This window comes from Hypanus sabinus, chromosome 15, assembly GCF_030144855.1.
Source record: "Hypanus sabinus isolate sHypSab1 chromosome 15, sHypSab1.hap1, whole genome shotgun sequence".
NCBI classification, from domain to species: Eukaryota; Metazoa; Chordata; class Chondrichthyes; order Myliobatiformes; family Dasyatidae; genus Hypanus; species Hypanus sabinus.
The window spans coordinates 10,981,724-11,001,092 of NC_082720.1; the positions used below are offsets into that span (position 1 = coordinate 10,981,724).

The 19,369-nt window shown below is 39.0% G+C and overlaps 1 protein-coding gene across 1 annotated transcript in view; it reads left to right on the forward strand.

Moving 5' to 3' along the window:
- Positions 1 to 13,228, forward strand: part of clint1a (clathrin interactor 1a) — a 199,759-nt gene extending 186,531 nt beyond the window's left edge. The window contains exons 11-12 of the mRNA XM_059989986.1: positions 1,008 to 1,212; positions 11,682 to 13,228. Of these exons, the coding sequence (XP_059845969.1) occupies positions 1,008 to 1,212; positions 11,682 to 12,052 (576 nt within the window). The 3' untranslated portion in view covers positions 12,053 to 13,228. The remainder of the gene's footprint in view (positions 1 to 1,007; positions 1,213 to 11,681) is intronic.
- The last annotated feature ends 6,141 nt before the right edge of the window (positions 13,229 to 19,369 follow it).

Here is a 19,369-nt window from a genome sequence, read left to right on the forward strand (position 1 = left end):
CCTCTGCTATGGTGAATTTACAAAAGATTTCTGATATTTTAAATTGTCTCAGATTTTGCTCTTCTCAATACAGGACTTGGTAGATTGCATTGTTTAATACCATATGGGGTGATACATGTAACAGAATTGAATTGTAGCTGAGCTGACATTTGAAGCTGTAGTAATACTGGGCACAAAGGACTAGAATGAAATAATGTTGAACTGTTAATAATAGACGTAAGATTCTGCAGGTGCTGGAAATCTTGAACAAAACACACACAATGCAACAGAGCTCAGCAGGTCAAGCAGTATCTATGCCATCTGCTTCCTTCCATAGATGCTGCCTTACCTGCTGAGTTCCTCCAGCATTTTGTCTGTTAGTAATGTTGCAATTATAACTTGTTTTTGTGATTTAATTTTTCAATGAAAAACTCGGACTTAAAATATATTCTGTATATACTGATAAAGTGACTTGGAAGAGAGAGAAGCTAGAAGGCAGAAATTAACAAAGAGAGTTTTACACATCCGAGAGATGATAAGTAAGGACATTGGAATCACCACATAAACAATTTGATACTACACTTGTGAAGGATTTAAAATAATTTCAGCCATTAATTTGTGCATTGTTTTATTTTTTAATGTTCTTCCCCTCTCGCTAAGGTGGACTTTAGGTGGCTTATATTTCACCAAATATCTGTAGCCTTCTTTGTATCACTCCTTTTCATGGTTATGTTTAAGCAGTGGTGAAAAACAATTCAAAATTATTCTTGCCCAACATTTCCTTCCAGGTTCAGCCCATGGGATAGAATGAGAAAGTGAGGATCCTGTTTCAGTTAGCTTCAACAAGGGCTGCATGACTGGTTATCTTGTGCATCAGATGTTAACCCTAGGTTCTTCTACCCTATGGTGCTTTGTACTGCATATTCCAGGACAATTAGCAGTGTTGAGGAGATCAGAGAGAAAAGATGCAGGGATGCATCCAGTTTTCAGTGTTCTATGGTAGTTAACAAACTAATGTTCTTTCTCAGCCTTTGCAGATGTTACCCACACCTTTGACAAGGCCTAATGCAATCCCCACACAGAATATGCAGGAGAACCAGAAAGTAGTCAAGCCATCTTTGCCTTCCACCTGGTCAGATCCAAGTGTTAATATCAGTCTGGACTTTCTCACACCTGGGATGCAACCTCCCAAACCCCAGCAACCATCACTAAACACCATGATGCAGCAGCAAGGTAATGCATTTTAAAATATCTTAAAAATCAGAAGAAAGACTTACATTCATTTAATGAACAGTTTGTACTTGCCTTTAGTCAGCTGTTTTGTAAGGATTGTTGGCTAACTACCGCCTGCATTTTAGCTTGTCTCTAATTTCTGCTCCGTTTGAAAGTCGTACAAGCTACAGATTGGATAGTAACAGATCTAACCTTTCATTTCTGTCACTGGATTCCACACTATGAAAAGGCTACCTTGGTGTTCTGAAGGAAAGGCCTTAGGATGCACTACCTGAAGCCTACCTGTATTGTAGTCTATTTTATGAATGAGTCTTTGCTATGGATGATCAGCTTAGCCAATCCAATCTATTGGATAAGAATAATGCAGGAAGTCACTGTGGCTGTTGGCTTTGAGAAATGGGCCAGGTCCAGCATAATTTGGGCCTTTGACCCCAGAATATCTCCAAATGATCTACAGCCACTGAAGAACATTTGTTGAAGTGTTGTCGCTGATAGAAGATGTTAGAAACATAGAAAACCTACGGCACAATATAGGCCCTTCGGCCCACAAAGCTGTGCGGAACATGTCCTTACCTTAGAACTACCTAGGCTTACCCATAGCCCTCTGTTTTTCTAAGCTCCATGTACCCATCCAGGAGCCTCTTAAAAGACCATATCATTTCTGCCTCCACCACTTCCACGCACTCACCACTCTCTGCGTTTAAAAAGAAAACTTACCCCTGACATCTCCTCTGTACCTACTTCCAAGCAGCTTAAAACTATGCCCACTCATGCTAGCCATTTCAGTCCTGGGGAAAAGCCTCTGACTATCCACACGATCAGTGCCTCTCATTACCTTGTACACCTCGATCAAGACACCTCTTATCCTCTGTCGTTCCAAGGAGAAAAGGCCGAGCTTACTCATTGGTTTCCACATGCTTCCTGTAGTGAAGGGACTAGAAATGAGCACGGTACTCCCAAATGGGGTCTGACCAGGGTCCTATATAGCTGCAACATTACCTCTTGGCTCTTAAACTCAGACCCACGATTGAAGAAGGCCAATGCACTGTATGCCTTCTAAACCACAGAGTCAACCTGTGTAGCAGGTTTGAGCGACCTGTGGACCTGGACCCCCATGGTCCCTCTGATCCTCCACACTGACAAGAGTCTTACCATTCATGCTATATTCTTTTGGGTTTCGCATTCTGATCAAACATTGCATTGAAATGAGATTCTTAACCACAAGCCTAATGACATTGAAACAGTTTGGAGCTGTTAATAGAAAGGATGGGCTTAAACGTACAGCTTTTCACAGTAATGTGAGGTTGGTGGCTATAATGGATAAGCCTCTCTGCCAGGGTATTATCCATATTGCTGTTATTAACTGAAAAATAATTCATTGCAATGATACAACTTGATCTAACATAGTGGCTGTAAATTGCTATTTATTAAAATGAAAAAATATTCCAAAAGTGATGTCAAACTTATCATTCTACTCCTTGCATCACTGGGAGTCATTCTTTTGTAAATCATTTATAACGACGAAGGCAAACATTTACTAAGGTCTCAATTGGGGCTCTAATTATAGCTATCAATCTTATTTGCATGCTTTATAATGCTTTTGTTATTGCCTGTTGAGGCTTGGAATGTAATGCTGCTTTTTGCTGTTTTCAGAATTCTTAGTTCCATTGGGATTCTTTGTTTACCAAACATATTGCCAGGGCCAGCTGAGTGGTGGCCTGCATCATCCATTGACTTCAGTGACTGCCCTCAAAAGTCCCTGGTCCAATGACAAATTTCTCATCCTTAATCATTGAAAAATGATTAAGAGATTCTGCTACAGTGCATGTGACATTACAGGCATAGAAGGATGCTCATATTTCAAAGATAAATTGAAACCATGAAGTTGATCCTTTCAGCTGGTATCGAATAGCTGTATGTTGTTGTGGTTATATTTCTCGATATAATTCTTCCTGCCAGTGATCAGAAGCTGTGCATTCAATAGGCTAAATGAAAAGTAGCATGCAAAAGCCCTTTTAGTTAATACTTAAAACTTAGCTCTGCTCTGTTACCATTGTACTGTGGTAAAGCACTGAAAAACCCCATTTGCCCATATTTAACCCATATTCCTGTCAACCTTTTATCCATGTATTTATCCAAATGTTCTTTAAATATTGCTGTTGTACTTGCCAGAACTAGTTTCTTGGGCAGCTCATTCCACATCCCACCCTTTGCTAGAAAAAAATTGCCCCTAAGGTCCCTTTTAAACATTTCCCCTCTCCATAAATCTATTCCCTCTAGTTCTGGTTCCCTTTCATCTCCTAGTGCAGATGTGTGATTCTGAGTTGGTTACAGAAATGTTAATTCCTTAGTTACAGCGTCATTTTCAGAGGTTGCTTCAGTGACTTTGAGAGCTACCCATCTTTGTTTACAGCATGTGCAAGGACCTATCCACGTGAAATCTTGGACCTATTAATGAGTGCTTCAGCTACTTAAAACACATATTGCAAAACTTGAGATGGTATATTTGCAGAACTACAAAGATTACAACATAGGCCAGAGTATTGCAACAGGTTCAACCCATGGTCTCTCCCATCATTAGCTATGCAAATTTTTAAAGTACTTATTTGGTTAGCTTTTTAATTTAATGGATACTTTTCAACTACTTTTCCTTTGTTAACTACTTTCTCTTCTCCAATCTCCTGTTTCCAACCCCACTCCATCAGCTGCACTGCCCTCAGAATTGCACTTAGGTTTGTAACTACATGCTGCATTTATTGAAAGTTTTGTCTTCTGTCATTTTTATTTTGGTTCTTTTGTCATCTAGATTAATACTATGATCCTGAATTTTCTGCTTTTGTAAGTTTTCTCTACTCTGTCTAGACCTTCATGATTTTAAATAGCTTTATCAGATCGCTTTACAATCGGCTTTTATTCCACAAAAAGTCCCATATTCTCTGGGCAACTTAAGTATCTTTTTTGCATCTTCTCTATTGCTACTGCTTCCTTAAATACAGTTCCCAGAACTAGGCACTCATTTCATGACCTGTACTCTCTGCTTTCTCTTCAAAACAGGCTACAATACTATATGCTTTTTCAATCTACTCTGCTACTTTCAATATTGTGCACTTGTACCCCCAGATTTCCCCACATCTCTTGCTGTACCCCTTTTTGAAGTATGCCCTACAGTTTTTACTGTCTTTTATTTATTCACTTAGTGATAAAATGATGAGTAGGCTCTTCCAACCCTTTTAAGCCACACCACTGCAGTAACCCCACAATCCTGATTAACTCTAACCTAACCAAAGCACAATTTAAAATAACCAATTAACCTACCTGATATATTTTTGGACTGTGGGAGGAAACCAGAGCATCCGGAAAAATCCATGCTTTCGTTTGGAGGACATACAGAGACTCCTTACAGAGTGGTGCCAGGATTGAATTCTGGAATGACCTGAGCTGTAATAGCGTGCTAACCACTAAGCTACTGTCTCTTCTCATGCTTCCCACGATTCTATGATACATCCATTTCTCTGTATTGTATCTACTACCCATTACCAATCTCCCTCCTGCCTGAAAAACAAACCATTCTCTACTACTCTTCATTGTCACTTAACCTATTTTATTTCTAATTCCATGGGCTTCATGTATACCTCATTTATAATCTGTTACCTCACAAACTCCTATCAAATCACTGTTAATGTTGTCTCCCTTTATTGCTTCTAAATTTTTCCTTACCACTGAGGTTGAATTAATTGACATATAGAAGACCCTTGTATTGGTACTTCGGCTAATGGAAATTTGCTGTTACAGAATTCACAGATAGCTTCTCTTTTAAAAAAAAACCTTTTTGCAGCTCTCACAGACAAAATACTGGAGGAACTCAGGTCAAGCAGCATCCGTGGAAATGAATAAACCATCAAAATGTTGGACCAAGACCTTCCATCAGGACTGGAAAGAAAGGGGGAAGATGCTAGAATAAAAAGGTGGGGGTGGGGAAGGAGGATAGCTAGAGGGTGATAGGTGAAGCCAGACGGGTGTGAAAGATAAAGGGCTAGAGAAGAATGAAATTGATAGGAGAGTGGACCATAGGAGAAAGGGAAGAAGGAGGGGCACCAGGGGTAGGTGATAGGCAGGTGAAGTAAGGGAGTAAGAGGCCAGAGTGGGGAATAGAAATAGAGAGGGGGAGTGAGGGGGAAAGAAAAAAAGAGTTGCTTTTTGCAAATCCTGTGTTTTGACACCTGTATGGATCACACTGATTTGTGAAACAGATCTTTCTCCCCCCTTCCTTCCCCCCCCCCCACCCACCCACAAAATAATGCGGGGTCTTTGTGTAATTACTAAATATATCTTTTAACTTTTCTTGAGCCAAGGGTGTAACAATTGCAATTATATGGTGCTGGAGCATCACCCCTGAATCTACAGCAAATTTCTGCTGAAGTTAGCTTCAATTGGTAGATAAAATCACCAGGTCTAGACAGGCTGCATTCAGGGTTGCTGAGTACAGGTAACCTTCCCTCATCCGTCCCAAGACCCCAGTGGTAGCAGTGGCCTCTAATGGAGAAAATAATTCATTTATGTAGAGATTCACTACAGATGCCTATTTTTTCTTCAGTGTTAGTTATTTTGAGTCTGTGAATTATTGCCAATGCAATTAGCAAGCACTGATCTCATCTTATTCTAGAAAAGAGCACTCAAAGTGAAGATTTACACAGTTTATTCAAATACTTGTTAGGTGATTCAATGCCTCTCAATGGTATAATTAAGGGCAATGAATGCTGAAATCATACAAATGACGTTTGTACATGTACAAGAATACTACAATGGTTAGGAGTTGGGGAAAAATCTCAGACAATGGCATTTCTCTCCTTACTGTGAGTGAATGCAGACTTCAGATCTGCCCTGGAGTGTTGTCTCCTGCTTCTGGATGCTGATATGCACAGTAGTTACAGCTTCCTTCTATTGTGACTTTGGAGCTGCTCCACTGATAGTGAGTCACTGGTTGAGATGAAGGCAGCCAACACAGAGGCCTACAGAAAAGAAGTCATCTCTCTGACACAATGGTGTCAAGAAAACAACCTCTCCTTCAATGTTGCAAAAATAAAGGAGCTGGTTGTGGATCACAGGAGGAATGGAGACGGGCTAACCCCTATTGACATCAATGGATCTAGGGTTGAGAGGGTAAACAGCTTCAAGTTCCTTGGCATATACATCACCGAGAACCTCACATGGTCTGTACACACCAGCTGTGTGGTGAAAAAGGCACAACAGCACCTCTTTCACCTCAGACGATTGAGGAAGTTTGATATGGGCCCTAAAATCCCAAGAACTTTCTACGACTTTCAACAATTGAGAGCATCCTGACTGGCTGCATCATTGCCTGGAATGGAAATTGTACCTCCCCTAATCGCTGGATTCTGCAGACAGCGGTACGGACAGCCCAGCGGATTTGTAGTTGTGAACTTACCATGATTCAGGATACTTACAAGGAAAGGTGCGTAGGATCATTGGGGACCCGAGTCACCCCAACCACAATCTGTTCCAGCTGCTACCATCTGGGAATCAGTACCGCAGCATAAAAGCCAGGTCCAACAGACTCTGGGACAGATTCTTCCACCAGGCCATCAGACTGATGAACTCACGCTGATTTGAGTGTACTCTGTATTACATTGACTGTTCTATTTATTATAAATTACTATGATTGCTCATTGCACACTTAGACGGAGATGTAACATAAATATTTTTACTCCTCATGTATGTTAAGAATGTAAGAAAGTCAATTCAATTTAATTCAATTCAAAGCAAGGAGCTAGTACCTCCAAGTAGAAGGTGAGAAAAACTTTGTTGAGAGGAGAGAAAATTAAGCTAATCCTGATAGCATTATTCCAGTTGAGGAATTTTGCTTCTTGGTGCATCTCATTTTGCAGGTAAATGTAGCAACAATAATAAGTTTAAAATCTGAGCTTCCCTGGTAAAATCTTAAATCTTGTGAGGCCTGCCTATTTGAATTGTCACAAATAACTGGAGTGTGTCACTATTGATAGGCACTGTAGTGACAATGTGACATGTTTACATGGACAATTGACATTATAAATGTGAACATTGAAATATATACTGTAATTAAAGGTTACAGTGGGATACTGGTTAATTAACTAAACTGTTGTTCAGGAGCCCATAGTATTGATCTGGCAACATGAGGCAAATCTCTCCATGGCAGCAGGGGGATTTCAATTTATGTGATTAAATAAATCTGTAATGATGACCTAGACACTAATTTATTGCAAAAACCATTTTTCTTCATTAATTTTCTTCAGGAAAGAATATCTGCTATCCTTTCTCAACATGCTACGAAAAACTGAAATTATTCAGTTCAGGAGCATTTGAGTTTGGTCAATAAATATTGACAATGTCTGTATTCCAAAACCAATTTTTTTAAATTACAAGAGATAAGTGCAGTACTTTGCGAGTTGAATAGAGGTAATACTAGCACCTGAAATCAGATTCATTGTTTTCCATTATAAGATCATATGACATAGGAGCAGAATTAGGCCAGCTGGCCCAACGAGTCTGCTTCACCATTCAATCATGGCCAATCCTTTATTTGTTCTCCTCCTCAACCCCAGTTCCCGGCCTTCTCCCCGTAACTGCTGATGCCATGTCCAATCAAGAACCTATCAATCTATGCCTTAAATACACCTATCAACCTGGCCTCCACAGCTACATTTGGCAACAAATTCCATTAATTCACCACCCTTTGACTAAAGAAATTTCTCCACATCTTAGTTTTGAAAGGGCACCCCTCTATCTTGAGGCTGTGCCCTCTTGTCCTAGACTCTTCCAGCATGGGAAACATCCTTTCCACATCCTCTGTCTAGGCCTTTCAATATTCGTAAGGTTTCAATGAGATCCCTTCCTCATCCTTTTGAATACCAGCGAGTACAGACCCAGAGCAATCAAATGTTCCTTGTATGATAACCCTTTCATTCTTGGAATCATCCTTGTGAACCTCCCCTAGACCCTCTCCAATTCCAGCACATCTTTTCTAAGATGAGGGGCCCAAAACTGTTCACAATACTGAAGGTTAGGCATCACCAGTGCCTTATAAAGCCTCAGCATTCAAATCCCTGCTCTTGTATTCAAGACCTCTTGAAATGAATGCAAATAATTGCAGTTGTCTCATCATCTCTGACTCTATCTTCAAGTGTAGGGTGTTCTGTAAGTCCCAAGTCCATTTGCATCTCAGATTTTTGAATTTTCTCCCTATTTAGAAAATAGACTGCACATTTATTTCTACTACCAAAGTGCATAACCATGCATTTTCCAACATTGTATTTCATTTGCCACTTTCTTGCCCATTCTCCTAATCTGTCTCTAAGTCCTTCTGCATCCTACCTGCTTCCTCAACACTACCTGCCCCTCCTCCAATCTTCGTATCATCTGCAAGCTTGTCAACAAAGCCATCTATTCCATCAACTAAATCATTGATATACAGCATAAAAAGAAGTGGTCCCAACATCGACCCCTGCAGAACACCACTAGCAACCAACCAGAAAAGGATCCTTTATTCCCACTCGCTGCCTCCTACCAATCAGTCAATGCTCCAACTATGTTAGTAACTTTCCTGTAATACCTGGACTCTTAACTTGGTAAGCAGCCTCATGTATGACTTTCTGAAAGTACAAGTATACAACATCCACTGCATTCCCTTTATCTATCCTACTTGTAATCTCCTCAAAGAATTCCAACAAGTTCATTAAGCAGGGTTTTCTTTGAAGGAAACTATGCTGACTTTGTAGTATCTTGTCCTCTGTCACCAAGTACTCCATCACCTCATCCTTGACAATTGATTCTAACATCTTCCCAACCACTGAGGTCAGGTTAAATAGCCAAAAATTTCCTTTCTGCTGCCTTCCTCCTTTCTTAAAGAGTGGAGTGATATTTGCAGTTTTCCAGTCCTCTGGCACCATGCCAGAGTCCAGTGATTTTTAAAAGATAATCTCTAATGCCACCACAATCTCTAACACTACCTCTATCAGAACCCTAGGGTGTAGTTCATCTGGTCTGGGTGACTTGTGTACCGTTAGGTCTTTCAGCTTTTTGAGCACCTACTCTCTTGTAATAGTAACTGCACCGACTTCTCTTCCTTCACACACTACATCATCAGGCATACTGCTAGTACCTTCCACAGTGAAGACTGATGCAAAATACTCATTTAGTTCATCTCCTTGTCCCCCTTTATTATATCTCCTACCTCATTTTCTAGCGGTCCTATATCCACTCTCATTTCTCTTTTATTTTAAAAATACTTGAAAAAACCTTTGATATTATTTGCTTACATATTTCATCCCTTCCCTTCTAATGATTATTTTAGTTGTTTTCTGTAGGTTTTTGAGAAACTTCTCAATCTTCCATCTTCCCGCTAATTTTTGCTTTCTTGTATGCCCTTTCTTTTGCTTTTACAGTAGCTTTGACTTCTCTTGTTCGCCATGGTTGTATTATTTTACCATTTGAGTATTTCTTCAATTTTGGAATACATATGTCCTATGCCTTCCTCATTTCCCCCGGAAACGCATGCCATTGCTGCTCTGTTGACATCCTTGCCAGCAGCTCCTTCCAATTTATTTTGGCCAACTCCTCTCTCATACCACTGTAATTTCCCTTACTCCACTGAAATACTGCTACATCAGACTTTATCAGTTTCAAGTTGAACGCAATCATATTCTGATCACTGGTTCCTAAGGGTTCTTTTACCTTCAGCTCCTTAATCACCTCAGGTTCATTGCATAACACCCAATCCAGTGCAGCTGATCCCATAGTCGGCTCAACGACAAACTGCTCTAAAAAGCCATCTTTTAGGCATTCAACAAATTCACTCTCTTGAGATCCATTACCAACCTGATTTTCCCAATCAATTTGCAAGTTAAAATCTCACATAACTACCATAACATTGCCCTTTTGACTTGCCTTTTCTATTTCCTATTGTAACCTGTATTCCACCTCCCAGCCACTGTTGGGAAGCCTGTATATAACTGCGATCAGGGTCCTTTACTCTTGCAATTTTTTAACTCAACCCACAATTATTCAACATCTTCCGATCGTATACTACATCTGCTCCCCCTCTGCTTACCTTCCTATTTCTCTGATATAACGTTTAACCTTGGACATTCAGCTCCCAACTACAACCATCCTTCTGCCACGATTCAGTGATGTCCACAACATCATACCTGGCGATCTGTAATAAAGATCATCCTTTTTTCTTATACTATGTGCTCTTAGATATAACTCTTTGAGTACCATATTTGCTAGCCTTTCTGATTCTGTATCCCGAGTGATTTGATACTCAGCCTGTTGGCTGCAACTAAGTCCCATCACCTGCCTGTCCTTCCTGACAGTATGACTCCATGCTATCTTTACTTTTGTACCATCCGACCTATCCTGAGTACCTTCACTCTGGTTCCTACCCCCCTGTCAAATCCTAACAAACCTGCCTGCACGATTTTGGTTTCCCTCAGGTTCAGGTGCAACCCATCACTTTTGAACAGATTATACCTCCCAGAAGAAATCTCAATAACCCAAGAGGCTGAAGCCTGCTCCCTGCCCCCTGCACCAGCTTCTCAGCCACACATTTATCTGCAAAATCATCCTGTTTCTACCCTCACGGGCAGCAATCCAGAAATTACTACTGAAAAGGTCCTGCTTCTCAGCTTTCTACCTAGCTCTCTCAGTTCTCTTTTCAGGACCTCCTAGGAATGAAAAGCAATGTCATTGGTACCAACATGTACCAAGACATCTGGCTGCTCACCCTCCCTCTCCAAAGTGTTGTGGACATGATCTGAGCATCCCTGACCCTGGCAGGCAACATACCATCAGGGTGACTATCACTTCCGCTCCCTTCTTCTCTCTCTTTTCCCTTTGCACCATAGACCCATGCTCAGTGCCTGTAACCAGGTCGCTGTGGCATTCTCCCAGGAGGCCATCCCCCACAAAAGTATTCAAAGCAGTATACTTGTGTTTGAGGGGAATGGCCACAGGGGTGCTCTGCTCTAACTGTCTATTTCCATTTCCTCAGACAGTCACCCAGCTACTCGCCTCCTGCAACTTCGGTGTGACTAGTTCCCTGTAACTCTGATCAATTATCTCCTCACTCTCATGTATAAGCCAAAGATCATCCATTTGCTCATGACTATAACATAACAGATTAATAAGATGTTCTTCATTATCTCTCTAGCTTGTTTAGTAAGCTTTGAAATTTTCAGAGAGTAGTGTGTGTCTTTATAGACATCAGTTACAGCTTTTGCATCGGGAGTAGGAGGCAAGTTAAAATTCTAGGCATTGTACACATGAATAGAGCTTGTCATTGCAATGTATTTTTGAGGAGGAGGGTCTCTTGAATTTCATATGAAAGCAATGTTGAGTTTGACTGATCCATTTAGAAAAGAATATTAAAAGAGAAGCTTTAAAAAAAATCTAATCTGTACTTCTTTTTGCAGGTGCACAGCAACCTGTGAACCTTATGGCCCAGAGCTTTTCCTCCATATCCATTAACTCACCGACCAATGTGATGCCTCCACGACCTCCAGGAACATCGTCTTTGATGGCTAACAATGTGCCTATGGGCATGGGGGTGCAAAATATGATGGGGACTGGTGCTGTAGGGATGAATCCTATGGGTGTTCCTCAGAGCAGTATGATGAACCAAGGAATGATGGGAATGAACATGGGAATGGCTCCAGTTGGCATGACCATGACAGGTTCCATGGGCATGGGTGTTCCTGCCATGGGTCTCAGTGCCAGTATGACGCCTGCAGCGGTGCAATCCAAGCAAGATGCTTTTGCCAATTTTGCCAACTTTAGCAAATGAGAAGGCTGGAAAGACTCCAATATCTAGATGAAGGTGTGAAGGCTGCACAAAATAGTACTTGAAATACATGAAGATAGGCTGTCTTAAATTTTTATAGCTATAAAGAACAAGTTTTGTGAAGAAAATGGCATATTTTGTATTGGAGGAATCTAGTAGTTGGCAAGATCTGTGCTATGAATTGTGTATGTCTGTTCCTATCAGCGGTTATTGAAGTAAAGTCCCTTTCATTGGCATCTTGTTTGCAAGATAAACCTTGAAAGCCTTTTTAAATCTTATTGAATTTTAACTTTATTGAAATCAAAGGTCAGGCAGCATTACATGGATTAGGAAAAGCAGTTCATATCAAAAAAAAATTTGTACCTATCTAAATGGCCTTTGAGTCAGGTTCCCAACAAAACCATTAAATACCAGACTAGAATCATTGTTTTGTTGTTCTTTACCTCTTTACCTGAACACAATCAAACTTCAGCAACTCGATAATCAATTAATGTATATATCCTTTACAAATGAATGCAAACCTATTAAAAAGGTCTACCTAAGGTACCAAAAATAATAAACCTGATTACTGGAATGTAAATAGTTTGGAGATATGTTCCAGTCTTAATAGATGAAATCAGATCCTTTATCATACAAATGTCTTTATTAATAATTAATAAATGGTGGTAGTTGCAGCTTTTAATCTAGTTTGTTTTTCCCCTTTCTTTAATGGTGATGTTAACAGTTTTGTAACATAAGATAGGGGAAGGGGAAGAACAACTCAAGCAGTGGTTATATGCACAGATCATGGTCAAATTAATGTTCCCATTTCCCACAAGAACACCCTGCACCCAGAAATCTTCCCATCCCCTTAGCTACATAAACAAGCTATGTACCCAAGACATTCCTTGTTTCTATGGTGACACAAGGGAAAAGAGTTGTGATTTTTTTTTAGAGAAATGTAGACACTATAATTTTCCTTTCTCTTTCTCCAGTTTGCAAATATTTTTTGGCCTTGATCACTGCTGAATTATGATGTGGTAGTCTACAATGCAAAGCTATGTTTTCTGTTAGTTGGATGGGAATTACTTATCACCAGTGATGTTAAATTTCAGGCTTCCCAACCAGCCAGAAGAGTAAAAGAAATGTTTCAATTGTATTATGACAACAATTCATTAAAACCTTTTACTTAAAATCTTTTATGCCCTTTTATGACTTTGTATTGAGATATTGAAGGAAAAATCATATGGATGTAATTTTAATGAATAATTCATATTGCCTTAATGACATTTTGCTTTTGTCCCTTTTCCAATAAAAGGGATTCAGCACTCAAAATTTAAAGAGGAAAAGATGCTTTGACCTAGTCCAAACCTAATTTTTCCATCTGCAACATTTACATTTAGACATAAATTAATGCTCATCAAATTTACTATAATGAAAAGTGATTTGTTTCCTAACTAAGCAATGAGAGGGTGTAATTAACAGACTCCACTTTTTAAACATTCAGCAATTCAATGTGTTTGAATTGGGATCAGAGAATAAAGCTTTCGTGTACAGTTACATCAAAATAAACAGTGCATGCTTCAGCGGCTTTAAGGCTGTCAGTAGTTTCTTTATTCGCTAAATAATTTCCTTGAAACTACTCCTGAGAAGAGGCTATCTTTCATGTTGATTGAGATATAAGTCATTTTCAATATTGTTACTTTTGATACTAACTCAAACTTGTGTTTGTCAGGAACAGAATTCTAGAATAGTGTGAGATTTTTGCTAGTATTCTATTTATCTTCTGGTCTGGCAACAAATGTTTCTGCAGTAACAATATTTTAGCCTGAGATTCATTTTCTTGTGGGCATACTTGGCAAATCTATAGAGTAGTAACTTGCATGATCAATGAAAGATCAACCAGAGTGCAGGAGACACCAATCTGCACAAATGTAAATATAAGTAAATAGCAATAAATGAGATAATGAGATAGTCTAAGTGAGATCATTGGTTGTAGCAACACACAAGATACTGGAGGAATTTAGTAGGCCAGGCAGCATCTATGGAAAAAAGTACAGTCGACGTTTTGAGTCAAAACCCTTCAGCTGTACTCATTGGCTGTAGGAACATTTCAATGATGCGACAAGAGAAGTTGAATTTATCCCCTTTTATTCAAGAGACTGACGGTCGAGGGGAAGTACTGTCCTTGAACCTGGTGGTGTGAGTCCTGAGACTCTTGTACCTGATGGCAACAGCAAGGTGGGAGGATGACCTGGCTGGTAGGGATCTCTGACGGTTGATGCTGCCATCCCACAACAATGGTGTCATCAGCGAACTTGAGTATAGTATTGAAACTACGCTTAGCCAGACAGTCATAGGGGTAAAGCAAGTAGAGCAAAGGTCTTGGAGCTTATTGATTAGTTTTGAGAGTACGATGGTATTGAATGCCGAGTTGTAGTTGATAAAGAGCATTCTGATGTATGCACCTCTGCTGTTCAGATGTTCCAGGGTTGAGTGAAGAGCCAATTAAACATACTGCATGGAAGAAATCAGTAACACATAGTTCTATGTTTTCTGCTCACTAAAATTGAGGATAAGTGAAATCGTCACGGCACAGAGAAAAGCAATAAATAGTGTGACTAGAGTTTATCTGTTAAAATTGGACTGAGTTTGGAGATTATTTTATTTTTATCTGCTGCAGGTTAGTGGTAGGTGAGGTTGCTTGGGAGTAGGTCACAGTGATACAATTTGCACAAATTATAGAATCTACATGAATGAGTCAAATATTTCAAGGACTTCTACAAACCAGTGCACTGATTCCTGCAGTGCAACAGCAAGGAGTCATAGCAAGAACTTGATCAGTATTGTAGTTTATTTCTGGTATTACCATTTTCCTCCATTATATACAGGTAGTCACCCATGTTTGTTTTTGCTGCATTTCTCCCTTTAAATTTTGATATTCAAAATAAATGGCATAACTGATTTTAAACTTAAGATGTTTTAATGGTTTAGTAGTTGATCATGGCTTTTAAAATGCAATGATATTTTTCCATCAGTTTTTTATTTAACAAGATATTTGTGCCTAATCCCATGAGTAAAGCTTCTATAAGTTTAATTATACAAAACGCATTCTCTCTTTAATGTAACCTCATTAACCATGAAGAATTCTTTGTATCTCTAATTGAATCCAGATGTCAACTTTACAAGCAAAGTGATCGAAAACCAAAAGTACCTAAAAGAATTATTTAAAATAAGTATTTGCGAGCATCTGCTACTCCTGGCTCTCAGGTTGTATTTGAGTCTGGAAATAATACTGGGTAAACACACAAATGTTCTTTAGAAATAGAATTTTGATGGAGTGTCTGTACCTCTTGTTGTCTGCTGGAAGAGCAATCTTTGTCGATACCATTCTTACACCAGTGCTCTGAGTTGTTTATTTTGCACCAGATGAACTGTGATCTTTCACCTTGGTCGGGGGGGGGGGGGGGGGTGGGGTGGGGGGGAGGGGGAGAAATAATATGAAATGCTGATCTTTTAGTAAGTCCCATCCTTGAATCAGAAACATGCTTTTGCATAAACCAATGTAACATTTTGAAATTATACTTTGAGTCAAAAATAAAACAAATTATACCCAAGACCCTTCTTGAGGTGCAATTCTCTTTCCAACACAGAGCAATCTGCACATTTGTTTTCTACCAGTTGATTTTGTTCAAAGACTAACTTGTGCATTTTTTATGTTCTTTTCCAAGTGCACTTCAGATCATTTGTGAAAAGCAAGATCTTTATAACATTTCAGTCTGGAGAATTACTGAGATGACATATTTTATGTTTTAAATGTTAAAGATTCATTTGGACCACAGTTGCTGAGAATTGAGATTTTTAAAAGCCCTGTCATACTGTACGAAACTAATCAGCTTTTAAATTGAATGCCATAATGGGCCTGGTTCTCAGAGATATAAGTATGTTGTAAGAAGCCAAATAGCTACAGATACCATCTGGTGTCCTTGCAGCTAGCAATCTAATAAGCACACATCTAATCAATTGAACTGCTTTATTGATAATCTAGTTCCTATAGTCCTATAGGAAAAATCATTGGCCATTATGATGGGAGCTGATTTGTGAATCATCGCTTCAAGCTAAACCAAAATAGTGAATTACAAGTTTTAGGAAAAAATAATTGTTTCTGGCTTGTTAAGTGACTTGATCAGGCAAGGTTTTTTCAATCCACACCCATGAGTACAGTTCCGTCAAAGCTGCAGTTACTCTAACACAAGTGCTCCTATCCCTCCCTTGGCAGTAGCTCACCAGTATAACTATCACCAACTGAACAGTTCCGCTGAACACTTTAGTTCCTAACGCTCACATTGTCCCTTGAATCACAGCCCATCACCCCAACTGAACAAATCCACTTGCAATAGCTGGGTTAATAAATTAATAAAAAATTAAATTAGTGCTACTTTATGCAGTGGAACCATGATGTACTTGAGTAACAGGTGATGGACTTGGCAAAATTGTATGGTCCACAATTGCTTCATTCAAATAGTGGCATCTGGAGCAATAGTTTAATTACCCTCTTTTTTTTTTACAGTCTACATGGATATACATAGTTTGTAAATATCACAAACATTTGCTGAAGTCTCAGGGACAATACATAAAGGTTGCATGTCAATCAGAGTTGTATGTTACAGTCCTATGTTGGAGAAATCTGCCAAACTGAAAGTGAGGATGCTCCATATCTTAAATTTCAAGTGTATTAGACAGTAAATGGCTACCAAATCTCAGGTTTTCAGATGTGTAAGAATGACCCAATTAGTCAAATTTCACTGGACAATAAACATTTCACTTCCTGCATACTTTCGGGTGCATCTTATAGATCTTGGGCTGCTGATAATGTAAATCATCATGAAATTTCTCTATTACGCACCATGTTTTTAGAATTGTTTTTTTTTTCAATTCCTAACTCTTCAACTAAAATGCGGTCTACAATGTCAGCTGAAAAGTTTTGTCTTGTCCAGGGATGCTAGGCAGGGTAGATGCTACATTGCAGGATGGCTGATAAGAGGGGCGATAGAAGTATCATGCACACGCTGTTCTATGCATTGTGTTTAGATGAAAATTGGTTTGCAGTCACATTGATGCACATGTTCTCTGACAAAGGATATTGTGTGTACTTATTATAATAAAGTAACTATTCTCAGGAGTATTTGTGATAGCAAGATGTCTGCCAGTAATGCAACAGCTACAATATTTTTTATATGCTTAAATCTCAAAGATGGAGCATGACTGATTATGAAAGCCTATGAGCTCTACTTTTGGTGTGAATATTGGCGACCAAGTCAAAGCCTGGGCGCCGTGTGCTTGTTGCATTCCCATTTAGATTTCTCTGCAAATCTTGGCACTGTTGAGTGATGAGCATGATGAAAGGTTTCACCAGGACATTGCGACCATTGAGAAACCATATCAGGGCAACTGGAATCCATTCAATGCTGGTTGATCTTTGTTGGACACAAGTGGGAAGCCTCAGACTCGAGTACAAATGAAAGTCATCAACAAAACATTTTAGTTTAATTGAACTATTGCAAAGTGTCAGCACCATTATGCAATTAAACATACTGTATTCAATAAAAGTTAATTGCTTGTTTCTCCAAATACCTGACACAAGTAGTCTGAAATTATATTTGTGTTCAGCTTTAAGCAGCCTATCATAACTACAAAAAAATTCCAAGTAATGCTTTCAAAAAAATTTGTTTTCCAGTTTAATGAAATATTAACAGTGAAATGTCATTTGATTTAAATTAAGAGCTCCTCAAATACTATTGAAAGCTATATGTAGTATATTAAGGTTTGATTTGCACAGCAAATGCATGTAGGATTTTAATATTGTGCTTTTGATGTTAAGGGTAACTGTACAGTCCATGGGTTACCACAGATGTATAATTTTTATATTAATTCAAGGAAAATATTATTCAAATAAGAACTTAGATTCTGTAAAATTAACATCCCTCTGTAGCTGATGGTCAAAACAGGAGAATAGTTGGTTATCTTCCTATAAAAATACTGTATTTCTATTATGGCAAAGCACTTTGCAGTAGTAAGGGTACATTTGGAAATTAGCTACCATTCAGCAAAGTTCCCTGAGCAGCAATCGTGATAGATAATATCTTGTCATGTTGATTGAAGAGTTAACATCAGTCATAGCTCTTCAAAATAATGTTGAGGAATAGTGTCCACTTGAGAGATTGGCAAAGGTCAGGTCACTGGGGAATCGGGCAAGAGTTTTAAGTTCGTATTCTGGAGTAGAAAGTAGAAACTGGGGTCCATAACCATTTGACTCGGGAAAGGTTAAATTAGAAAGGGTATATGCATTTTGATTTGATGTTAAACTGAGAAGCATTTTTGGATGTAAAAGATTCCAAGGCAACACAGCAGTAGAGAATGGGCATCACTTGGCTAGTCATTAGTACATTAGTTTGTGGTTTATGTATACTTGTTAGGTGCAAATTACCTGCTACTTTTTCAAAAACTAAGTCTAAGGACAAATAATTTTTCTTTTAAATATGGAAGAGTTTATCAAAATGCTGCTTAAAATTTCCCATCTCTCAATTTTTGCACAGAACTGCTCATCTGTTGTGTCATCTTTTGACTCTGTCCTGACAAGGTCATGATCATTTTCCTGAGGCTGAGCCATTGAGTTTGTTACAGCTGTAAATCAATGTAAATAGTCTAATATAGAATGTGCAAAGCATGTGGGTTACTTAGTGTCCTACTTTAAGGAATTTTAGCTACGTCATTTTTTTTAATATTAGACTTTAATCGTTTCTTTCCCCATGTAAAATTATATTGGAGGTAGACTGCCGCAGCATTCCATTCAAGGCTAATAAAATACATGTCACATGTTTAAATACTGATTTTAAAAGAAACACTTTTAATATATATACAATTGAATCTGAGTGAAGTATTCCAATCCAGCTAATGTTCTGCCATGGGTGATGTCCCATTAACAGATTCCTTGGGTACCCTGTGCACAGTTCAGCCCAGGGCTGGGTTTATCTGCTGTCAGTCATCCTTTACTACAGGCAGAAAGAAGCTGATGTTGATCATACACAATGCAGAAGCATAGTGCACAGGGACCAGCCACAAGACTTCAGTAAAAGTGTGTGCAAAGTGAAAGTGATTCCTCTTTAGCCTGTTTTTATTGCTCAAGAGTCTGAGGTGGTCCATTTTCTCTTCAGCCTTTTAGTACAATACAAACCAGCTGCAGCGTGCAGTCATTGATCCCCAAGTCTATATCTCATTGTGATTAGTGTGGCAATACTATCGATGGTCAACTGGATCAAAGCTTCATATGAGGGGGGATAC